The sequence below is a fragment of the Vespa crabro genome, chromosome 15, assembly GCF_910589235.1.
Source record: "Vespa crabro chromosome 15, iyVesCrab1.2, whole genome shotgun sequence".
Classification (NCBI taxonomy): domain Eukaryota; kingdom Metazoa; phylum Arthropoda; class Insecta; order Hymenoptera; family Vespidae; genus Vespa; species Vespa crabro.
Window position 1 is genome coordinate 195,660 of NC_060969.1, and position 26,058 is coordinate 221,717.

General features: G+C 30.3%; 4 protein-coding genes across 15 annotated transcripts in view; 1 reads left to right on the forward strand and 3 right to left on the reverse strand.

Moving 5' to 3' along the window:
* Positions 1–10,817, reverse strand: part of LOC124429416 (protein sprint) — a 153,431-nt gene extending 142,614 nt beyond the window's left edge. For both annotated transcript variants that reach the window (XM_046974677.1, XM_046974672.1), the window contains exon 1: positions 10,558–10,817. In XM_046974677.1, coding sequence (XP_046830633.1) covers positions 10,558–10,569 — 12 coding nt within the window. In that variant the 5' untranslated portion in view covers positions 10,570–10,817. The remainder of the gene's footprint in view (positions 1–10,557) is intronic.
* A 1,422-nt stretch (positions 10,818–12,239) lies between these two features.
* LOC124429419 lies at positions 12,240–13,404 on the reverse strand. The gene is made up of 2 exons (XM_046974681.1): positions 12,510–13,404; positions 12,240–12,376 (listed from the first exon to the last, which is right to left on the reverse strand). The coding sequence occupies exons 1-2, from the start codon at positions 13,349–13,351 to the stop codon at positions 12,370–12,372; spliced, it is 849 nt and encodes a 282-aa protein (XP_046830637.1). The 5' UTR covers positions 13,352–13,404; the 3' UTR covers positions 12,240–12,369.
* A 312-nt stretch (positions 13,405–13,716) lies between these two features.
* LOC124429418 (mitochondrial folate transporter/carrier) overlaps positions 13,717–26,058 on the forward strand; it is a 39,219-nt gene continuing 26,877 nt past the window's right edge. For 9 of the 11 annotated variants that reach the window (XR_006943443.1, XR_006943445.1, XR_006943444.1 and 6 more), the window contains exons 1-7: positions 13,717–13,936; positions 14,642–15,158; positions 16,700–16,850; positions 17,085–17,337; positions 17,524–17,637; positions 17,860–18,005; positions 21,386–21,552. Coding sequence is in view for 1 of the 11 variants with exons in the window: in XM_046974680.1 (XP_046830636.1) it covers positions 15,002–15,158; positions 16,700–16,850; positions 17,085–17,337; positions 17,524–17,637; positions 17,860–18,005; positions 21,386–21,536 (972 nt within the window). In the remaining 10 variants the exon portion in view is untranslated. Of the gene's footprint in view, positions 13,937–14,641; positions 15,159–16,699; positions 16,851–17,084; positions 17,338–17,523; positions 17,638–17,859; positions 18,006–21,385; positions 23,041–26,058 lie in introns of those variants that run through there. The other 2 variants (XR_006943441.1, XM_046974680.1) reach the window with 2 other exon arrangements.
* On the reverse strand, positions 21,998–26,046 carry LOC124429422. Its single transcript, XM_046974685.1, has 4 exons — positions 23,247–26,046; positions 22,602–22,789; positions 22,244–22,351; positions 21,998–22,136 (listed from the first exon to the last, which is right to left on the reverse strand). Exons 1-4 carry the CDS (start codon positions 23,406–23,408, stop codon positions 21,998–22,000), a joined length of 597 nt encoding a protein of 198 aa, XP_046830641.1. The 5' UTR covers positions 23,409–26,046.

The following is a 26,058-nucleotide window of genomic DNA, read 5'->3' on the forward strand; positions in this document are numbered from 1 at the left end:
CTCGGATGATATTCAAAGCCGTATTTCATTCGAGCAAATGTTTCGTAACGAAGGAAACACGGGTATTACAATCCAATATAGATCCAAGAGGAAATACGCGCTTTCGATCGATCGAATCGACGAAGTCCAGGCGTGGTTAATATAACTCGCGATTATAGATATCCATCTAGATAGAATCGCGACTGAGTTTGCTAGGGTCTCGCATGGGGTAACGTCACGTGGTGGGATCGCAAGGGCGCCGACCACAATGGAATTCCGGAATTCTACGTGAAATTAGCATCGCTCGAATTCCAGCACGAGCTTTCTAAGTTATGGGACGCGAACCGAACGAGAAAGAACCCTCTTTCTATCTCTGTCTCGGTAGTGAGCATGTACCGAGAAAATATTCGTTGGAAGTACTCTCTCTCTTTCTCTCTCTCTCTCTCTCTCTCTCTCTCTCTCTCTCTCTCTCTCTCTTTCTTTCTCTCTTTTTCTCTTTCTATTCCTTCCTCCCACCCATCTTCTCTTTCTTTCTTTGTCTATCCATGGTCGATCAGTAATCTCATTGTACGTTTTTGATGCTCATGACATATCCTTCATGCGCGAGATAATTAATGCGATTTCGTGATTAATTACCGTGGAATTCGCGTCGTTCGCGAGCTTGAAATTATAAGACCCTTATCGTCTTACTTAAATACATCGATCCAACCGGGTGAAAAATGATTCACCATCGTATACCTACTTATTTATCTCTATCAAAGATGAAAATAATTGTAGCGCATCAATCCAAAAAGGATATAAAATATACCATCAGTTTTATGGAGTTGACAATCTTTATACGAAACACTTTACGGAGTTCGTCGGTATATAATTACCTTAAAATATAACTCGATCGAATAGAAAATCGATAAAAAAAGAAATACTTGAGAAGATTTTTTACAATTTCTGATCTTCATGAACAAAGTTGTCAAAGAATGTGACGATGAGTTTATGAGTTTTTAATAAATCAAAATGAAAAAAAAAAAACAAAACAAAACAAAAGAGAGAGAAAGAAAGAGTCGCAAAATTCCGACTGCATAGCCACGTTGTATGTATGTATCGTAGTACATAGGTATGTACTTACGTACACGGTGGTCCGACACTTTCGAAGCTACGGGGAAATACGGTGGCCAGCATAAACGCGTCCGGGCAATTTATTGAGCACGTTACACGGGAGCCTGTGTTACAAGTACGCGCTTTTCGTGATATATGTGCATCGAGCCAACTTGTAACGACGAACACTTTTGCGTTTGTGTTGAGAATGCACCACAAGTATATACAAGGTGTATCTAAAATTTTGAACCAATACCAAATTCATTTAAAAGATTAATTTTAAATAAATTAAACATCGCATATGTATATAAATGTTTATGTTTAATAAAAGGCATATAGTATATCTAATTATGGTCATGAAAATATACACTCGTTAGAAATATTAATTAACGAGAAAAATTGAACATTTTTCGAGTAACACCGTCTATACGGAAAAGTCGTGAACTACGTTGTAGTATTATACAATGAGAAAAGCGCATTCTGTACGTATACGAGAAAAAGGAAAACAACAGGAAAAAGTAACAGACTCGAAGTTAGGTGCCGAAAACGACAGCTAATAAACCTAACTCCCATAAAGACGGCATATCCCATGGACCTTGAGGTCATTTTCCAAAACTCTTCTCCTGCTCATACTACTTCCTGGAGCCACTTCAAGCACGAAAATTTTCGACCATAATAATTTGCCGGCGGTACGATTACGAGCGATCGTAAAATTAAGGGGACGATTCGTGGACTCTGGACCCTTTTCGTGCAATCTCATTCCATCTCTCTTTCCCTCTCTCTCTCCCTCTCTCTCTCTCTTTCTCTCTCTCTCTCTCTCTTTCTATCTATCTCGCCCTCCCTCCCTTTTTCTCTTCCTCTTTCTCTCTCTCTAGTAAACTTCCACGATGAAAATTTGGTTGCAGAAGCCAACCACCAACTGACGATCTATGTACTTTTCAGACACACGTGTGCCTATGTGTATATATATATATATATATATATATATATATATATATATGTATATAAAGTATGTGTGTGTGTATATATATATATATATATATATATATATGTATATAAAGTATGTGTGTGTGTATATATATATATATATATATATATATATATATATATAAAGTACACATATATCGATCTGTAGTTTGTTTATTTTCCCAGCTTTCCTCACGATGAATGGCCTTTTATAAGCGTTATAAGCCCTTTCGCAATTTCGACCAGTACGCCTAACTAACGCATTTTTTCCATTCAATCTAGAACAATGAATTTAATACAAAGCCGTAAACGAGATCAGCATTAAAACATAATTGTTTGAAGATTATCATCGAGAAATCGTGTCAAATGAGGGAAATACTTAGTTATTTTCGTAGGTATGAGAGAGGAGTCAATGAAATATGACCGTTTCAGAAGCCTATTATGAAATCCATGAAGCTTTAAATGAAGATACAAACAAAAAACCATTTGGATGACATAATAGATAATCTAAAAGGATCCTTTAATCATGGAAAAACAAAGAATGATGCAAAAAAAACAAAGAATGAAATAAAATAAAAAGTAAAGTAAAATAAAATAAAATAAAACGAGGCGTCTGACTTTCGATAGAAATATAACGAATAGAAGGAAGATAATTTTGATAATAGTTTGTCTCACGATCTTGGAAGAGTTATGTCGAAAGAGGTATAGCTACGGGAGGTTCATGCCCTCTCCGTGTCTCTCCGAATCGATTTTAGGCGCGTGGACCACCATAGGCGTCTATCTCATGTGCAAGGGCATCGTAGTCGAGAGGAAACCTGTCCTTGTCTAGTCTCGAGCGAGCAATGTCCGCCTTTATGCGCTTGCCTCTCCTATCCATCGTTCTATTCAGACCTACATATGTGCCTCTATATGTGTTCTCAACACGCAACCTACGTTCGGCCCTTTCCTTTGAAATCGCGAGGAAAAAGAACTCCGACGCGTTGACCTCTCATTTTTTATGCTAACAATAAAACTGAATTCACCGAACGACCTGTATAGATATGTACACATTTACGTACACTCATTCATATCTATATATTGTATACATATATCTTGACTGTGATTTCCCTTATTCGATCTTTTTCAAACCTTCCGAATATGAAATATCTCTGATCTGAGAGTTTCCAAAGAAAAGTAAAAGGAAAGAGAACTTTTGCATAGAAGAGTTTTCTAACATCTCTGTATATTGGGAATGTTTTACATAAATCGATAAGTCTATCTGTAATCTTTTATTTTTTTTTCTTTTTTTTTTTCCTTTTTTTTCAAGTAAAGAATATAGAAAAGCGTTCATCGCTTTATATTTTGTACTCAACTTTTGTTCCTAGTATCACTAATGATTTTATAATTTTATAATTATCGAATGAGAAAGATAGAAAAGTGTATCATGATCAATAATAAATCGTTAGCTTTGCACAACAACATTTACTATAAGCTCTCTTCTAAATCTTTTTATCAAAATTTCACATTATTTATCAGAAATAACTATAAAGTGATTACATGAAATTATTTAAAGATTGACGCACATAATAAATTGTTAACAAATTAACGTTTATTTTTCATACCAAATAATTCGAAATGCCTTCCTTTTTTTTCAGTTAACGCGAGAAAGTCGTTCGATCTCTCGAAGAAAATAAGGAGATCAATGTACTTACAAGTTTAACTACGATAAGCTATCATATATCGAACAGATAAGTAAGCTTCTTAATCATTATCGCGTAGTTCTATTACACATCGATGAATATCGATAATATACTTATCGAATGAGTCGGCCAATCGAGATGAACACTTTAAGGAGGCACGGCATACTTTATAAAACAAGTCTTCCCTCTCTCCATTTAGAAGATAGTAATCTGATCCCTTATTCAAAGATCGTGATCTGATCCGTACTTGCATGAAGGAATTTGCTTCGTCAATGGGATTACGAAAAAGCAATCAGAGGGAATGCTATATACTTAAGGATGTACTATACCGAAGAAAAATTTTATTTTAATTCAAAATAAATCATACATGTACACGTATACGTGTACGATCGAAAATCTCATCGATTAATAGATTAATCTTAATCATATTAACCGATATCAAATCTATGCCTGTATTATACATAAGTAAAATTTTGTTTTAATTCGAAATAAATTTCACATATATATATACAAACACACACACACACGCGCGCGCGCGCATACATGCACGTATGTATCGCATATTGAAAAAAAAACAAAACAGCAAAGTGAATTTGTACGACGGCGTTACAGTCGCAAAAGAAAATAAAAGCACAAAACATTTTTAAAGACATAAACGATCTCCGAAGGTGAGAACGAAGCAAAAGTTCGTTAGCTAAAAAGAGATATAGTTACGATGTTGGTTGTTGAACGTTGGAGGAGTATCAAACAACGCGTTTATGGTGTGGCATTTATGGACGATAAAAATTTGGCCGTAGGGTGGAGATCAGCAACGAGTTTTTCCCTTACAAACTACACCCCCCAAACCTCTCCCCTATTCTCGCCTACGTCCAAGCTCGTTTTCATCCCCGAAAAATAGGCAATACTCTTTCTCTGATCCATGGTGTACCGTTTCACATGCTCGAACTCGTGCCTTCGAAATGGTGCTTAAAGCCGCGGGCCATACATCGGCCGGCCACTTACTTTTATTAACGCGCTTTATCGTTTTACGATACCCCACCATTACACGAGTAGTCGGCCGGTGCTTTTCTAACTCGTTTTTTCCTCGTACACGTTCGTTAACGAAACAATATCTCTCTCTCTCTCTCTCTCTCTCTCTTTTTCTGTATTTTTACGAATACCCACGCATTCTTTCCATCTTTTTCTTTTTCTCCATTGAGGCATCTAAAGTTACAAATCAATATAAATGTGTCGTTAAGAGTTCGATGAATATAAGTCTATGAAAACCAAAAAAGAAAACAAAAAATTCATTCCTCCCACTCTACATCACAAAAAAGGAATAAGATTCAAGAATTATCGATCGGAGGATTAATCGAAAGTTTCGATTCTCGTATCTTTCTTCTTTACGACCTTAATTCAGAGTTATATGTCTGGGAGATAATCTCAAAGACGGATAAAAGTTAATTCGGGAAAGAAATATTGGCGATCTTTCCTGCGTATATATAATACATTATCGAGGTTATCCGAGTACGTTCCGACGTTTTATTATAGGTAAATTTAGTTTTTGGCAAGGTAATGTCGCTCGATTTTTCTTTACTTGACACCATATTGCGAAAAAAAAAGAAAGTAATTTCGAATAGTAATATATATACATATATATACATATCTATATATATATATATATATATATATATATATATATATATATATATTTACATTACTTTACGTCATTAGAATGTATTATTTACATAGAATGTAATATATTGTTATAATAGAATATATTGTTCACATTTTCGTGCGGAATCATAATTTAATTATTATTGTCACGACGAACTTCGCCGATTATTTTTCATCATACGAGAAAGACTATCATGCAACAATGATACTTTTGTAACGCTTGTACGTAGGTATAAGCTTATCTCGAAACACAGTTACAACGTTAGCGATAAGGAAAGCACTTTCGTGCAACGGGTTAAGCATGTATCAACGGCATGGATAGCCAGAATAAAAGTTATCTTATCCAGGTCTATGCCTACTGGTGTTGATTTTCTGCATCCTCGTATGATTTTCTCTCTGGTAACGTGGTAGAGACCTCTCTTCGAATAAATTCCAACAGCTAAACTCGACAATCACTCAACTCGCACTTCTCTATTTATATTCTAAATACGATACCGATATAGAAAACCAGTAAAGATAAAGAAAATAACGTTGGATACGTTTTTTTTTTTATATTCACGAGTATCACGTCAATACACAAAGCAAAATGAAATAATGCATTAATTACACATTATTGACTGAGTATATTCGTAATTCAATTAAAACGGTATAAAAATCTTTATAAAAAATATCTAAAACACAGATAGGTAAATAAATAATTACAAATTTAACCGAATATTATTAAACGGACTAAAGATGATACTATAATAATTTGGGCAATATTTTTACATTAATAACTGTATAAATTAATATATATATAAAAACAGGTATGTACACATAACAAATCAACAATGTGTTAATTAAGACTTCTTCTTTCGATATCGAAAGTAATAGACACGGCGATAGGTGCAAGTCGACTGATTTATGAAAGAGAACTATTCGTTTCCTCGTTCGATCCCATTGGCCGAGTCCGATCAAACAAATAACATGTTTCTCAGTTATGCAAAGTGTGTGCCCACAATAACCTGCCTAACGTATCTCTTTCCAAAGGCAATCGTCGTCGTCCTCGTCAAACTGACCAAATGCGTGAAATCCGCGTAGGTTCGACATTTTTATAACGCCAACGCGGGAAAACGGGTTCCGTCTCTAACTCGAATCGATACTACAATATAAATATGTATGTATACGTATTTCTGTGTTTATATATGTATATGTACGAGTTGGCCGTTCACTTTTCCAACGATATTCAGCTCATAATATTAATTGCTCTTTCAAAAAGCAACCCCTTTCGTCGGGGTTCGTTCGATGTATTGTATTGTACTTGCTGCAAAAGGGAGAGAAAAATTCAATTGAAGCAGTAAACAATGCGTGGACTAATCGTATAAACGAAGAGCACCTTGATTTACCTCGATCTCTTTCCATTTCATTTACTTTTTGTTTTTAATTACTGTTAATTACTGTATACTCTTCTTTTAATTTTTTTCTCGAACGAACTTCCATACGATATAATACATTTTTGAATGAACTTAAATAGCAATCACGTCTCGTTTCGAACAGATATTAGAGTCTATCTTTTTTATTTGTCATTAAAATAATAAATAATTAATAATAATAATAATAATAATAATAATAATAATAATAATAATAATAATAATATATTTTAAATTGATTTTTGAGATTATAAGCCTCATTTCTCTATCCTGTTATTCATCTTATCATGAATTTGAAAATCGATTTCTTTGATAGAAATCTTATATCATGGTAATCATCATAAAAATGATTAAAGGAAGAAAGAAAAAGCAAAACAAAATTGTTTCGAAATGGTCGACTCGATGAGGAGCTCTGATGGTGTCAGCAGTTATGGGTTAACGAGGTAAGCGTTTCTCTAAGGAAACGTGAACCGTCAACACCTGACACGCGACTACCTGTCGGTTTCTTGTACCTTCTAGTTCACCTTTAAGCGAACTCGACGCGAAATAAATTCGTCGAAGGTCGAACGAGTCGCGCGTGGCCATTTGTCACAACGTTTAACGCGCATCTCTTCGAACTTCTTCTTCAACAAAGAGAATCTTTATCTGCTATCGTTCACGAACACGAATAAAAACGTGCTTTCGATTGGAATTGATCGATCGAATAATTTTCTCGCTAATCCAATTTAAAACTTTATCAGCAATCTCTCTATGAACTAAACATAATCTCAAGAAACCTCCTTTAAGAATAGAGTAGATTGTAAATCTATGATTAAAAACAAAAATAAACAAATAAATAAAAAGAAAAAAAATCTCGAAGTATATATATAATACTAATATAAAACTATTTTTTTTTTTTTGATATATAACATTCATAGAAACATTAAAATTTAATTTCCATCCTCAAACGTATTCGGCTGTCAATCGATACGTTCTTACATATATAATATGTACTTTCTTTGGTGTTTAAATAAATTGAAATTGGATTGAAGGATTAACGAGTTATAATTTCTCGTTTACATTTATTTTTAAAATTTTTATCGAGGAAGTTTATTTAAGATATATATTCGATTTTTAAATTGTACTATTTCACTCGCTAAAGGAAAAAGTTTTTTTATCTTTGTATTTTATAACTATATACTTTCTCTGATTCTAATTGTAGATGATTTCACTCGTGAAACTCTTTATAGCTACTATCTCTCTTTTTTTCTCTTTTTCTTGCTCTGAAGAAAAAATTTTTTATAGATACTTATCTATATGTACTACAACTATATATTTTGTCTTTAACTTCTTTGAAAAAGCCATTTTGTAATACAAGTGTCTCATAGATCTTAGTAATTTTACTTTTATGGAAAATAAAATACTATAAATTATAGATTTCTTTATTATTGTAATAAATTAATTTTTTAGATTAGCACAGCTCTTCTTTATTACAGGAAAAAATATTATTTTTAATAAAAATATAAATGCTCTTTTTCCATAAATCTGAAAAATAAAAAAAATTACATAACAATCTTCATTTATTTTTTGTTATTTAATATAAACAACTCTTTAAAAAGTATTAAAAATTATATTAACAAATAAAAAACTATAAAACGAAACAAAAGTACAAGCAACAAAATAATTAATATTTTAAATCATTTTCTTCTCCACTTTACTTATGCTTCAATCTTCTTTTCTTCTAAATAAATTATTTTCGTATGATTGCAATTCTTAACCTTCCAAACATTTTATTAAATCTTTAAAATTTTCTAATTTTTGTGGTAAATAAAGTACGTACCTATACGTCCCGTTTAGGACAATATGTCCAAATTTAAATTCAAACTATCACGTGTCTCTATCTCTGCTCAAAAATTAAATATCTAACGATATGATTTTCGTGCTAATTTATAATACAACAGAAGAATACTTTTACATATAAAAATAATTTAACGTAAATAGTCATTTGTTAAAAAAGTAATATCCTTTTTTCTAGTCAATTCCTCAATTGTGATACATATTTTACTCGCGAGACTCGTTAAGCGTAGCGTGTTTTATTTCCCTGTTAAATGGATCAAAGCAATAATAGAACGTGTCAAAGGCTGCCGAAGGAGAACTCAATGAACGATTCTGATCAAGAAGAGACGAAGCGAATTCTACGTGAACTAATAAAATATTTCTTGAGAAGTTTACGATTGTTGATGAACATTCATCATCCTTTTAGTAATTTATAATTAATACTAAAAAGATCTAGAAGGCGCATTCCCAGAATCTCATACGTATTCCCGAGGCTGAGTCACTTCTTAGAAGTCTCGTATATCGCCGAAGATGGGAGTTTAAATGGAAACGAATGATCGGTATCTCTTCGATATGAGAATTCGGAGCAACGAACGTTCCTTCCTCTTCTTTTCTCTTCTCTTCTCTCTTCCTTCCCCCACTTTCTCACTTTCTCTATCTCTGTCTCTCTGTCTCTCTTCCTCCCTCTCTCTCTCCCTCTCTCTGCTGATTGGCTCTACGTCGGGTTGGATCGCAAGACTTTCGCCGAAAATAATTTTGCGCGTGCGAACTTTCGAGACCTCGACGACGATAACTTCACCTAATTTTCAAAATAATTCTATGACTTTATCTTATATCGATTTTGTTTCTTCTTTTCTCTTTCTTTTCTTTTTTTTTTCTTTTTCTTTTAAATATTAAAATATCAAAATATCAAAATATCAATTAAAATATGATTATAAATATAACTTCTTTCTTAATAATGACGATAAATATAACTCCTTTTTAAATAATGACAAGTAGTAATTAATTTTAGCAGGTAAACGTTTTGATAATTTGTATGTTTTTCTAAGTAGATATAGAAAGAAAAAAAAAAGAAAGAAACGAACGACAAACAAAGAAAAGAGAACGAAAAAGATATATTGTACAAAATGTTGAGACCATGCGATACCTTTGCTGCCACCTATCTATTACACAGGACAATATTCGATAACGCACGCGATTACATAGTATTAAAAATCGAAATATAAACTTACTATATAAACATATCCTTTAGCACGAACGAAAATGTCATCAAAGATAAATCAATCTTGTAGATCTTGACCTCGTTCGATCGATACTCTTGGCGCATACACATATCTATACATGCACGTACACACTTTCTGAACCGTATTTCATTCAATTCACAGACATGCACTGTAATGTTATTAACCGTTTATTTTCTTCTAAAATTTCTGGAAAAAACATCTCAAATAATTAAAACGTAGGACCGAAATCGGAACGACGACGACGAATCGTTAATCGAATTCTGTCCTACGTGCCTCATGTTTTGGACTCGTCTAAGATGACAGCATCGTCGTCGGCCATATTGGAAGCTTACGAAATAACCGTCTTCGAATTTTCAACGAATATTTCCAAATGTTCCTTAGTCGACACTTAAGAGTCCTATGAAAATAGCAAATGAATCGAGATGATTAGATTGTTTGAAGATTTTTATCGATCGACTACGTCACTAGGATTGTTCCAAAGAGATTCGTGATTGAGCAAGAAAATCCCGCGATTTTCGAATCTCACGTGTGACAAATGAAAATGGCGCGTGGTATGAGCGCATCATGACGTATACCTTATACTTCAAAACTTTCGAACAAAAATAATTTCAATTGGCAGGACTAAATAATAAGCGTAAATCGTCGTAATGATTTATCCTGAAGTTACATAGATTAATGATAGATATAAAAGATAAAAATAAAGAATGTCGTACTTACCATAGAAAGCATCGGTTTTTCCTATGATATAATGTACATTATACAAGCTCGATCATGTCTCGATGATAGGATGACACTACTTGATGACACACGACAATCAATCAAATATACACATTCCTTGATGAAAATTCATGTTTTACGTTTTCACGTTGGCGTCGTTGAAAACCACGATACTCGCGTGTCTCAAGGTCAAAAAGAAATAGCCGAGAAAGGCGAAAGACCGCGGCACCTGTTGCTCTGACACACGCGCGCACCAAAAAATGTGCACGAACTGTGTATCGTGTACTTATTTTGTCCCTTACGCGATACCTACCCTGATCGACACGCCATCTTACAATATTTCACATACTCTCTACCCACAATGGCGGAATCGTTGATGAAATTTTCAACGTGATCTCATGTTTCACATATATAAAAAAAGCAATGTACATAAATACATAAATAATTATTATTATTATTTAAACAATGATAAATGCGCTATTATATAATCTTACAATGAACATTATTTTAAAGTTTTCTCAGTTGTAACAAATTAACTATATAATTATTTCATTGAAGAAGTCATTTATTTGAGTAAAAATGTATTCTCCAATCACAAAACTTTTAATTTGCATCCTTTTAATTATTATTTAATTTGACAATATTCTAACCTTTGTTTCTAAAAATTATAATAAAACACTGTTAATTGTTAAATTAAAATGTAAAAGATTTTTAGAAATTCTTTTCTTTATATTTAACCATCAAATCTTGTACTTTTTAATAGAATATTTTAATGCACTGATACTTGAAAATACATTTAAATTATTATGCTAATATTGCTAATTCACATTAGTAATGAAATATTACTAAATCTGAATTCTATATAAAAAAAGATTGATAAATTCAATGATATGAATATACTTATTATTAAATTATTTTTTTAAACGATGTAAGCAAACCCATGTATCAACAGGCTTATGCAATAATTTACTTGTCTCCTTATAAGGAATATGCCAACGTCCGTTTATAACTTGTGCAAAAGGATTATATGATATAGGGTCGATCAAAATATATTTCTTTGAATTCACTCGACTCCAAGTATATTGATGTGTAATTCGCCACTGTATAAATATTTTCTGTATATTCACATCTTTGAGTTTATGATAATGTTGTCGCTGCAGATCTAAAGATATAAATTTCGCTTTATTTCCACTTGCTAAAGTTGCATATAAGATATAGGAATCATCATCTGTTCTGTAACATATTAATATATTGGTTCGCAATGTAATGTATAATATGTTCGTATGTAATGTATAATATATTAATATATTCTGTAACATATTAATATATTGGTTTGCAATATAATGTATAATATTACAATAAAATCCATAAGCTATCTCATGTAATATAAGTGTAACTTACATATCTTGAAAGAAATAAACGAATACATTATCTAGCTCAAACATCCATTTAATTGAATTATATTGGTGTTTCCGTGCAATGACCAGAATTTTTTTATGTTCTTTAATAAATTTTAACATTATGTTTCGCAACTGAATATGTAAAAAAATATTATTTATTATTATTTTAATTTATATATATATATATATATATATATATATATATATATATATTTATTCTAAAGTTTTTACACTTACCGATGAATTTCTGTATATTCCATATGTCATGTTAAGACCATCTACCACAATGTCAAATGGCTTCGTTTTATCAATAAATTGTTTAAATTTATTAAATTCACTTGGAGTGGTCTTTTGAAAAATATCATGACCTATTACTATTTCAGATAACACAGACTTAAATAGTTTGTGAATATTATCCCCTAAAACCATTGATGCTAAATGATTATTACAATGACTGCATTTCCCACTACAATGAATAAAAAATTGATTTATTTTATATATTAGAATAGAAATAAACTTCAAAATTAAAATTAAAATATTAATATATCATACTCTAAAATAATTTTAGTATAATGTGCCTCCCATCCTGATTTTTGACAAGTATCTACAAAATTATTAACAATAGACTGTATTGGTATTATATCATGTTTTCTCCAAAAATGAAACATTTTTTCAATTGCATCATTCAATTTATCTTTCTTATGTTCTATATAATAATTCAAATATTGATCATATATGTATTGACGTCCATACATATCTTGCTTATTAGACTCTATTTCACTTATAAATTCAAATCCAATGTTTGATTTTCCATTTCGAAATGCTGCTACTGCTATGTATGACATTGTTTTGGAATTTATATTTTCGCTATTATTAAATTTAATTAAATCAAATACTGTTTCCCATTTACTAGTCAAACATAAAACATGAACACAAATGAATAAAATCGAGGACGGTATACATTCATATTTCTTTTTTATTACATCACATATATGTAAAACTTCTTCCTCTTCGAAATTCGATAGCGGCTTTTGGGCTGCACTGAGTAGTTGCAGATATTTTATCAGAACAAAATTACTAAGAGGATAATTTTTGCTTTTTAAATATTTAAAGTAAACTTTAGCAGTTTCAAATTTTTTCTCTATCATAAATATTTCAAAGATTTGTATATCTACAGTATTTTCAGGCACAGAATGTTGATTAATTATATCATTACGTATATTAAAACATAAATCCTGTGATGGATAGTTTGTATCCAACAATGGAAATAAAGTTTTTTTTATTTCCTTTGATTTTAATTGTGTACTTATCCTCTGTATTTTATTTATTATTTGCTTGTTCAGTAAATTTCTTCGATAGAAGAGAAATCTAATTTGTTTGTTAATAAATTCCATTTAAGAAAAAAATATATATATATATCAATACAATATAGAATTATCAATATCATTTAAAATAAATATAAATGTCAATAATTTTATAGGTTATACAGCATACTGGAAATTAATAATAGTAAAATAGCATAGGCATCAGGGTTACATTTAGATAGTATTTGAGTTACGGATAAAAAATTCCTAAAAAATTTCGGAAATTGAATACGGACACCAAACGACAATCATTAAAAATTTAAGAAAAAAATTTTATTCATTAGAGGGAAACATTCTTCACTAACAAATTAAAATTTTTAACTTGAGTAAAAATATATTCCTTAATTCATTCTCTATTTTATTCCCTAGAATTTTTAGAACCGTTCTTATGAAAGTAGAAAATGGCGTGAGAAGTTCAACTGATCTCACTCAGATAAATTATTTCTTAGGAAATTACTTTTTTAGCTACATTACAACATTACAACGACGAGTTTGACTTTATTCGCTGTAGTTATGTTATAGAAGTGAATTATTCGAAATATTCAAGAAATATTTTGTAAATTTGAAGAGTAAATTTATCAATTGTGGATTTTGCATTATATTATCTTTGGATGAGTAAGTACAAATTTATACATTTAAGATTTTATGAACGTTTATCGTGCTAAACTGAACCTTAGACAACTGTGCAACCTGATTGGTTATTCGTAAGAACCGTATTAGTACAAATTCAACATGTTAATTTTTCAACCACTACAGCTACTTGTACCAATGAACGAATCGAACAACGTGATTGATTGTAACCTTACTGTTACGGAAAGTATATGTAGTCTATATTAATTCTAATAAGCTGCCTAATTCGATGTATAAATATACATAAGATTTAATTTTAAGCTCAATTTATATATGTAAATATATTACAATTGAAAATTCATTCTATTTTTATTCTTTACTTTTTTTGTAAAAATAATAAGCTAATATCAGAGTATTGATTCGTCTAAAAATATTGCGAATATTTATTTAATCATAGGCATTATGATAGGAATTATTGATATGAAAAAATTAAATCGAGAAGCATAACCCAAATGTGATAAAAAAGAACGTAAAGAAGTAAGAAACGTGAAAAAAGAAATTTTCTTTATTGACTGTATCATTTCATAACTTTGAGTAGTTTATAGAAGTAACGATTTCATCCTGATGACGCTAACATCGCAGAGGTAGCTGCGTTCGGTTATCTTCGTTCGAAGTCGGCAACGTTCGCGATCGTCGAGCGTTGGTACGCGCATGAGCTTCGAATCGAACATATTCCTCTTGTCTTTTCAGTATGGCGGAATTCGACGAGTGTGTTATGTGCTATGTTACGTAACTACGTAAGAGAATAAAATTGGAAGAAAAGAGCAAAAAGAGAGAAAGGAAAGAAGACAGGAAATAGTGTATTTGAGAAAGAAGGAGAATAAAGTTGAAATCGTGGAAGAAGAAAGAGAAGATAAACGGGACAACAACACGCGGGGAAATTCTTTTTTATTTTTAGGCATCGTCAACTCGAGAACAGTGCCTGTCGCGGACCAAGAGATATGCCGAAGATTGGAGACGTACATCGCTAGTAGTACCGGTGAGGATGCCATTGCAATTGAAGTTGAAGAATCGATAGCGAATAGTGAATGTCATAACGTTGACGCGACCATGTCGACGATAAAAACGAGTAATACGACAGGAACGAATCATATCCTACCAGCTCTTAGTCGCTTCAAGTATGAATATTTCGTCGCCGGTATATCCGGTGGCGTTGTTTCGACACTCACCCTTCATCCATTGGATCTAATCAAAATTAGATTGGCAGGTGAGCATTAATATTTAAAATCTTATATATATATATATATATGCAATCAAATAAAAAAAAAAATATATACACACACACACACACACACATTTCTTTATTTATGCAGTCAGGAAATATATTTTTCTATAATATTTGTTTTAAATTTATTATGAATCAATTAGTCGTAAAATTCTTATTTAATTTTACTAATTATTTTGATATTTTCTGGTTATCTACAAGCGATAAAATATTTACTTTTCCATGCTTCTTAAAAATATATATACAAAATAACTATTTATAGAATTTATGTATATTGATTTCTATTTATTATTATTATTATTTTTTTTTTAATATTATTTTGTTCATACTGTTAGATTCATTTAAATAGGAAAATAAGTGTATAGGTATAGATATTCTATTTTTTCTGATGCTATACCGAAGAATGACGTAAATTTTGTCAAAGCTTTCGCTTGCTCAATGAACATGTGATCTAACTAACAATATCATGCCTACGTTAATGTGACGCAGTTTTATTAAAATATTTTCTATCTCTTATTTTTCGTTATTTTTTTTCATGTCAATGTCACTTATTTCTGTTTTTGTACGGATGCGTATATTTTCGTCGTGAAATTCGTTGGCTGATAATCAAAACGCAAGAAATTCCACTTATTACGTCAGAAGCACGTGAAAATTAATGACCCGTAGGGTAGTATGCCGTTCTCTTGCACGCGTAATAGTGAAAGTAAATAATCGTCCGACAATAGGATTTGCAAATCGTATTGCAAGATCAATTTTTCGGATTTTATTCATTTCTCTCGAATCATATTTCATTGCTATTTTTTAATTCTTAATTATGAAAATTATCGTATACAGTTTCGTTGAGTAATTATTTGGAAAAAAAAAAAATATAAAATAAAATAAAATGCTAGAAGAAAAAGAAGAATATATGGAAGCGAATATTTTTCACAACAATTTTATTAGGAAACAAAAAAGATTAAAAGTATTATTGACTCATTTTCTAGGTTTATCGGTTATTGATAACATTCGCGATAATATCGTAGTCGTTCGAATTTTGAAGATTACAATGAGAAAAAGAAAGTTGATAACATGTGATTAACTTATCGACGTTTGCATATCGACTGTCGTGATACTTATAAATAGGTTATTGTTTAAACGAAAGAACTTCGAGCCTTTATCATAACATTAAAGCCGATGTTGTAATACGATTCTGTGTTTTACGATAAACCTCGATGACACGTGATAATGAAAAATCGATTTATAAATTTTTTTTTTCAACTATAGCAGAGTATTACAATTTTAAAGCTATCTTTTATTGTTTCGATCGATTGATTGAGGAAACAGACGAAGGTTAGTCGTTTATTACTTAGTTAAAATGATATATTATCGTTGGTGGTAAGAAGGAAATGAGAGATAGAAGATAATTTTGCTTATTTAAGTAGAATGAAAACAGTTGTTTGTCACGAAAGGAAGACATTGTTTATTTAAATTTGACGAAATTTTCCTCAATTTTTTCTAATTTTTATTAAAAAATTTTTTTTTAGTTAACGATGGACGTAGCTCAATACCGCAATACACAGGTATAGTATCTGCCTTCAAGCAGATTATGAAAAGTGAAGGAATACGTGGATTCTACAGAGGAGTGACACCGAACGTCTTGGGATCAGGCTGCTCTTGGGGATTATATTTCTTCTTGTAAGGAATCATCTCTCATTCTAATAATATAATCTCTTTTTTATTTTACACTCTTTAATCCCTCTACTACTTCAGGAGAATATGTTCGCATTATATATATTTAACATGATAATATATAAATGATTTTAAATACATATCCGTTTTTTCTTATATCACAATTATCATTGTATTAATCCATTCAATATAATAATAATAATAATAATAAATTAATTTGCCTTTATTTTTTCTTCACAGTTACAATAACATAAAGACATGGATTCAAGGAGGAAATGCGAAGAAACCATTAGGTCCATCAATGCATATGCTAGCTGCTGCAGATGCAGGAATATTAACTTTGTTGATGACTAATCCAATATGGGTAGTGAAAACACGATTATGTTTACAATATGTTGAAGATAAAAATCTTGCAGAATCCAAGAGATACTCAGGAGTAACAGATGCCCTGTTAAAGATCTATAGAACCGAAGGAATCAGGGGTTTATATAAGGTATATTTTTTCTTGTCTTTTCTTTATTATATAAATAAATTGAAGCAATAAGATAGTTTCTAAGATAGTTGTAATATGACTTATTTGCATAATCAAATAGAAAGTATCTCAATAATCATATCTAATTATAATCGTTTATGTTTTTGATAAATCAAAAGAATGTCATTGTTTAATTGTTGGTTACAGGGTTTAGTTCCTGGAATGTTTGGTGTATCACATGGTGCCATACAATTTATGACATATGAAGAAATGAAAAATAAATATAATATATACCAAAACGTACCTATCGACACAAAACTGGTAAGTTTTTAAACATAATGTTATTTGATAAACGAATAATTAAGAGTACTCTGCAGATTTTGCTAATAGATTTTTGCTAATTTCTTGCCGAGTTAGTCGTGTATATATATATATATATATATATATATATATATATATATATATATATATATATATTGCACTATATTATAAATCTTGATATAAAATACAAATAAACTTATGAAAATAAATTTTTATTTTCAGAACATGTTCGAATATATCCTTTTTGCTGCCGTTTCTAAGGTAATTGCAGCTGCTGTAACATATCCTTATCAGGTATTAAGGGCGCGTTTGCAAGATCATCATCTTGACTACAGAGGAACGTGGCACTGCGTCCAGGTGACATGGAGGTCAGAAGGATTCAGGGGTTTTTATAAAGGCTTATCGCCTTATCTTATACATGTTACACCAAATATCTGCGTAATTTTTTTCGCTTACGAAAAACTTTCAGAATAATTTTCCTTGGAAATATCCTATTGATATAAATGTCCTCTGTAGATGTCTAACTCTATTGCTTAAATGGCGGAAGGATCTACTGACATGTGTTTTTCTTGATTACGAGTGATAGAAAGAGTAACATTTCTGAATGATTAATTCGATCACCTTTCTCATTGATTCGATAGCTTTCTCATTGAAAAGGTAGATTTTTGTCATTTGTTTGTCATTGTTTTATTTTCTTTTTTCTCCTTTTTTTTTATAAATAAAAACATTTCTTAATAATTACTTAAAAGAGGATCAGTATTATCGTATAAACATCTTTTAATAAGTTTTCACACAAACAGTGCACTTCATTATGTGGATGCTTCTGCCATAGCGCATTAGATTTTAACAATTATATAACACATCAATGGTATTAACATTAATTATCGATTCCTAATATGAATGTATATAAATGTAGGATGTTGAAAGAAGTGTGACTATAAAAGAAGTCAAATATGTTTCATTCTCTGGTCACACAGAGGGAGATAAAAAAAAGTATCGAGTGAAATGATGATATAAAATGTTTTAAGTAATTGCAGATATAAAATGATTAGCTACTTCATTCATGACAAAAACAATTATGTTTTACGACACACTCTGATTGTTTTCGATTTTAAAAGATGAATTAATAACACAATCTCGCATCACGATGTGTCGTTTGGCCGAGAGCACATAAAATAATTAAAAAATTTCCTATCTCATTATTTAAGATTATTCTTAAACACTGTGAAAAATCTGCTAATGTTGTGCGGATAAAGAAAATCGAGATTTTACTCTCTAACTTTGATATTATCATCCTGACTTATTTTTCATTAAGAAGATGATATTATCAATTGTAAATAGTATGTGCTATTACTATTTCATAATACTCGTGCATGCTGTTAGGTAATTTTAGGTTATAATTAGAGACACGAGAGTTTGTGAAAGTTGTGATGGCATATGCTACGAAACATAGATACAATAGACTAATATAGGTTTTTATTTATTCATTTATTATTTTATCTGCGACTTTGAGAGACTGTTATTATTTAAATTAAATATTTAGTCATTTTACTTTTGGTTCTAATATTCCCAAAAAGAAAGTATATCTTAAATTTATAAATGTTAAACTCTGACAATCTCCACTCATATTTAACGATGTACTTTAACCAAAATGACGCTTAAATCTAAATTCTGTTACATATTGCAGTTTATAATTGGTTTGGAAGAAGATTTAAGCGGTGCACTTTTATTTTATATGAATGAGATATGGTGAGAGAGGGAGGAAGAGAGAGAGAGAGGGAGAGAGAGAGAGAGAGAGAGAGCCCACTTACTTTATTTATTACAATTACCAGTTTATTAAAAAAAAAAAAAAAAAAAAAAAAAAAAAAAAAAAAAAAAAAAAAAAAAAAAAACAGAAAAAAGAAAAAAAATTATAATATGCTTTTACTTTCAACTAAACTGGTTTTAGTTGAAAATGCTTTAATTACAAAGGGATTAGTAAATGATAGTTCGATTATGATAGTAACAATAACCATTATCTATTAATATTTGAAAAAATAAGAACGAACCATAGAAGCGTATGAAAAATAATGTGAATGATAATCGTAAGAAGAAATGACTATGAACAAAATATTAATTATTTAATCTGTCAATAGCACGGAATAGTTAGCAAAAGATTACACAAACTTTGTTTCGTAATATTTAAATTTAGTTTTAACTATAAATTATCTATACAGAGACATTTTCACGTTAAATTCTCATTCGCAACTTACGTTGTTCATTAAAAATACGATAATAATAATTAAGTAGTAACAAGGTATTAAAAGAGCATACATAACTTTTTTTTACCCAAATATTTTCTGCTTATTTAATTAAAAATTTGTTTATCTAATTTTCTTTTAATCATATTTGTATAATATTACGCACAAATTGTTGCTTTAATTCATTGGTTATAAATTAGGAATTTACTAAAATCTTTTATGTTCATATTATTTTGAGATTACGAATAAATGCACATATTTTAATACGCGTTAGTTTTGGAAACGAGTTATCGTTAAATAAAGAACAACAGACTTTGATAATATAGAAGCAAGAAGTTAGAAAAACAATATGTTTGTGTCTTAGAGTCTGGTACTCTAAATGTATGAAGGATAGCAATATGATTCAATGTCACACTTTTGTGTACATAATAGGATGAATTTATTTATATCAGTTTTCATAGGTTTAAATAAAGTTTAGTTCTGAAAGGATAAATGCACTAAGTCGAGGAGACATCCATTTATTTTATTTAATGTTGTGGAAGATTGAATAAAATTATGTACAGTGCAAACATTTTGCTTGGCTTTAAATTGGCCATTATACGTAAATACGATCGTTTTTTTTTCTTATTAAAATATGCACACATGTCCCAATTATACGTTTGTACACATTCATTAGGATACAATAAGTAAAAAAATAGATGTTCGAAAATGAAAAAACTATGTAAAGTTACATGTCTTGTGTATTAACGAAATGTGATATGGAGGAAGGATGAAAAAAGAATTGGATCAATAATCTCAAAATGCTTTATTTATGCAATACAGATTGCTCACGAGGTAGCAAAGCGATACAATAAACGCATTTGTATATTCTTTACCTTTGGTATATTATTTCAAAGTATAGAGAATATATATTGTACGAAACATTCATTGTAAATGTAAAATAAGATATAGGCCAAAAGTATTGATGGATAGATTCGAAAAATCTGATCCGTTTCGTAGATGTACTATTTCTTTCGGTAAATGTGAAAACGTGTTGCGTCGTAATCGATATACATACGTATACGTATTTTGTTGTATATCTTTATTAAATAAAGTTGAACGTAGGGGTACACATAGAAAATGAAGAAGCATAAAAGTGATAGAAAAGGCATTTGCACTTAACGATTTGAGTTTTATTTCCGATATATGTAGATTTATGAGGTAAATTTATTAAACCACCAGCAGTACGATTTTTGAATGTCTCATTTGTAAAACTCATATAATGATTTTAATGTTTTATTGACAAGATATTAGAAATATAAGAACGAATGTAACATAATTTTGTATTAACGACAACGAATTTCTCGTTTATTATATTCGAACTGATTCTGAATGTCAAGAATCGTACGCGGGTTTAGATTCTGTAACAAAAAAAAAAGAAAGAAAAAAGAAACGAGATAATAAACATCATTGAAAAATTATTGTAGTGGTGATCATCAAAAAATTATATTGCTGGTGGTTCGTTACAGGTGTGAAGGTTGGCGTGGATTTTACAAGGGTCTTAGTGTCAACCTTATGAGAGTGACCCCAGCAACTGTGATTACCTTTTTGGTCTACGAGAATGTTACCCACTTCTTCAAGCGCAACCCACAATATGCAAACATTGGGTCAAGTGGATAGAACAATATCTTCGACAGTATGTAATAAAAGTTAGAATTAGAAGAACGTGGCATTTATATTACGAATTGTTCTGCGACGTGTATATTTTGTTATTTCAAATCTTTATCGTATTAACAATATCAATGCAATTGAGAGAAAGAGAGAGAGAGAGAGAGAGAGAGAGAGAGAGAGAGAGAGAGAGAAAGAAAGAGAGAGAAAGAAAGATTTTTCCTTTATTAGGGTATAGTTTAGATTAATTTAAAAATTGCCATCTTCGCGATTTATATAAAGATGATTATCTCACAAATGATAGTTTTACGAAGATAACAATCGTTTTATTTCTTATATTAATATGTTCTCGCATATAATATTATAATAAAGGAGTTGAAGTTGCAGGAAATAGAGAAGACAAGAAGGATATTGAAATTTTTCGATGGTAAATCATTTGTTTAATAGATAAATAATTTAATTAAAGTTTCTTGTTATCCCACGTCATGTACAAAAGAGCTTATAATATCCAACAGGCTCTTCTCGCAGTCCTTATAACGTCGATTGCAATTTTCCTCGAATTCTGCTTTAATTATTTCGTCCGGAAGATTTTCCTCTTGTGAACTGGAAGGTCTTTGTAAAGATGCAACGATGCGATTAAACGATTTATGTTAAATAAAGATATAGAAACGGATTGAAAACAAATTAGAAAGTCAATTTACAATTTTAAGGTAACTCACGCAAATAAAATCCGGACGATATCTCCGAGAAGTCCATTTCCTTTCAACGAGTATTTACCAATCTCACAAATTGTTTTTAACAAACAATTTTTTCCGGAATAGCCGCTACTATCAGAGAGAGAAACATAAATAATTCTTTAAAAATTTAATAAAGTATACGTAAATTACTTCAATATAATTATCTCAATAACCGTAAGATCTGTAATCGTGGAAATTATAATTTTATAGAAATTAAGTAATTATGAAAAATGATTATATCGATTTCTATTCAATATTTGTATATATATTTGTATATTTACATTAATTTCGGATATTAAAATCATGACAACAATAGGATATAGGAATAGGATAATGTTACCTTTCTAGTTTCTTTATGATTACATCGTAGATCAATCGTCTATTGAGACCTCGTCTTTTAAAATGTTCTACTTCGGTGTAATAGCTCGAATTCCAATCGCTTGGTAGACCATAATTTGCCTCGAAATAAAAGGAGAATAGTATGGACTTGTCGGGGATGTCAATCGGTACGCCAAGAGCAAAAAACATCTGAAAACAACATCGATTAATTGTATATGCATTTATAGTAGCATCGTTTAAGTTTTTTATGTAGAATATCTTTCGAAAAAACTAATTACGTGAAAGATAAAAAAACGAAAAAAAGGAAATTTATAAAAATACAATTTTACTAGGATATATAAATAGCACAATTGAATCCGAAATGATTTATCTTTTAATGTTTTTCCGATGTAATTAATATAATCATACTGTACAAATTAAACGATGCTCAAACAATGAAATGTCTTTTTTTATTTTTCTTTGGTTTAATTTAGTCTTATTTTTAGTTTTATTGATATTTAATAGATTAAATATTTTATATAAGCAAGAGACCATGCATCCGAATCGATAGAAAATCACACACGGAGACATCAATTTGAAGCAAACGAGATGTTCTCCAAGTTGAGGCGCATTAGTCGATGGAAAATGAATGATTGATTTACTATACCCCTATGCCGCTACCCTCGGGAAATCCGATGGATCGAATGTGCCTCGATACTCCATGGGTGATATTTTTCACCCTTGACCCATGTGCTAAGCACATGGAGCACAGAAAGAGAATAAGAATGATCCAATGACTTTTGCGATACCATTCCTTTTGTAAGCACATCGTTAGATAATATTCGTTTAATTAGGTAATGTTTTTCTTTTCTTTTATTTTATTTTATTCTTTTTTTTTTACGAAAACAATTAATAGAACAACAGATGTTTATTTCACTCACTTTATTTTATGTTGTCTTTTATCACAATAGATGCTTATTCAGAGGGAATGTTACTTTTAATGAGTCTCCGAGTAACGGTTCGGTAACACCGCAAATGAATTAGGAGTTGGCGAATTTGCGTAGAGTCTGTAATTGTCTTGTTAATTGGCTATTTTCTAACGGATCCCCAGGATAATGAAATATTTCGAACTTGGGCATGTTATCGATCGACTATGCCTGGGTAATCGGTGTACCACGAATTCGAAGCGAGGCTTCGTATTAATGACATTCTAATTGACGTATTTAAAATTCGATAGAATTTGCCTTATTACTTATAGGAATACCGATATAAATGTAAAGTTATAACACGTGTTCTATACGTTTTAAATAATACTGCACGTATGCACTCGTTATCTTCCACAATATTCATTAACTTATTAGATCTATCGAAAAGTTTTTTTCGTTTTTTGAATATAAGAAAATAATACACATTTATTTATTAATATTTAATTAACAATATAATTTATATTAATATTAACAATTTCCGATCTTCCAAGCAAAAGTTAAGTGAACCGGATTTTTGTAATATTTTTATATTTATAGTACGTGAAGGTCTGTACTCCGACTTTAATTTGTCGCAGTAGTAACTCTCAGCCATTCTCGAAAAAATCGGTTTTAAAAAATATTGAGTAGTTTATAAGGAATAAATGTTAACAGCTGAACGACGAGCTTTATATTATTTTTATTTAAAAAATTTCTTAATCTTTTATGCAAAATCTTTTCAAAAATTTTACTAACGTTGGAAATTGGAAAGATATTGATCTATACTTTGTATCTCTACATTTTTCACTATCTTTATATATTGGAGTCATTTTTTTCGCAAATGCACCTGCATATGCATTCATCATACATTTGCAAATTACACACACGCGAATATTCATGAGGTAAATCATAGACAAATATTGCATGCATACATCATATGTACTTACACATAATATACATCGGTGAGTGACCGCTGTTTTTCGTCCCATATTGTTCTTACCAAGTGTATGATACAGAGGTGTAAATAAGTAAAGCTTTAGATTTTGAAAAATATGACATGAAAGATAGGACATTTTGTAAGATCTAGTTGAATCGTTAACACGCCAATTAATTAGTATCAATCAAATTATTTAAATATTTCACTATGGTTTTGGTAAATAAAATATATATCTGTAAATAATTCCATTGAAGAAGAATTATGTAGCAAGTCTTTAGAATATGGATACCCGGTAGATCCTGTAGTATGATCAAAATAAAAAACTTTAATTAAAATTCGAAGTCTTGCTAGAAAGCGTAAATCGTTAGTTGTTAGATATGCACATTACATCGAATATCTTTCTATTTATATTAACCATAAGAATGTTAATGAACTTTGTTTTCAATTTATTTTATATAAAGATATTATTAATAATCTATAAACATTTAAAGATATAGCAGCGATTAAAAATAAAAAAAATCAAGTTTGGCAAGAACAAGCTTTTGAACATATGTAAGGATCGGTTAATAGTTTAAATATTTCAGCAACATCCAGCTTATAGATAAGACATATGTTCGATTTTGATGTGTATATATTATTTTGTACGTTTCTTCTAGATCAACATACATATATTATAACGAATGTAATTGGGGAAGAACGAGTCAGTTTTTTTCTTTTTATGTTATGCATACATCGAGAATGACAACAATAAATTTATATTGAGATAAAAATGAAAAAGGTGCAGAGTAGTTATCAAACTATTTCATATTCGTTCGTATCGTTGATAGGAATCGTTGTAGTCGAAAAGCTATAACTATGTTGCATTTATATATGAAATGCATATCGTAGAAACATGCTTGAAACGCGTTATTGTGGGTCTTAAACTTTCTCTTAAGGGTCATATATTATTATGCAGACTATTTGACCATGAGAATTCGTTGAACCGTGAAAATTCGTTGAATAAAAAATACATTGCTCACTATTGTTCAAGTTTTAAACATTTCTAGTTAAGCTTGTAGTTTAATAGAATATGGAAAACCAGACAATAAACAAGAGGTAGGTTCGTAGATTAAGCGAGACATGTGGCTGTCTGGAAGCTATAAAAATAGTTATTTTAAGAGATAAAATAACTATTTTTTTTTTATACATTCAGCAGTGCTATCATCTAAAAAGAGGGATTGCACATACGATTATTTAAGCATACTAAACGAACTATTTGAATACATCTACAGTCAATAATAGATCACTACTTCCCTTTCCGCATACTTTTACTTGGAAAATTTTCCTGCATGTTTTACCTTTCCTTTTTGCTTTTTTTTTCAAATTATTTCAACCATCTTGTCAGATAGTTAGTAACTAAATAACTCTCAAGGTACTAGTAAAAACTTTTTACCAAAGTACAGTTAAAAACTCTAATAGATCACATAACGCGAGTTATTAGTATGATTAGTGTATCATAAGAATATATATTGTTATTATACTTGGCTTACTACCATTCAATTCGTCAACCTTACATCACGATTCATAAGAACTAAGCCTTG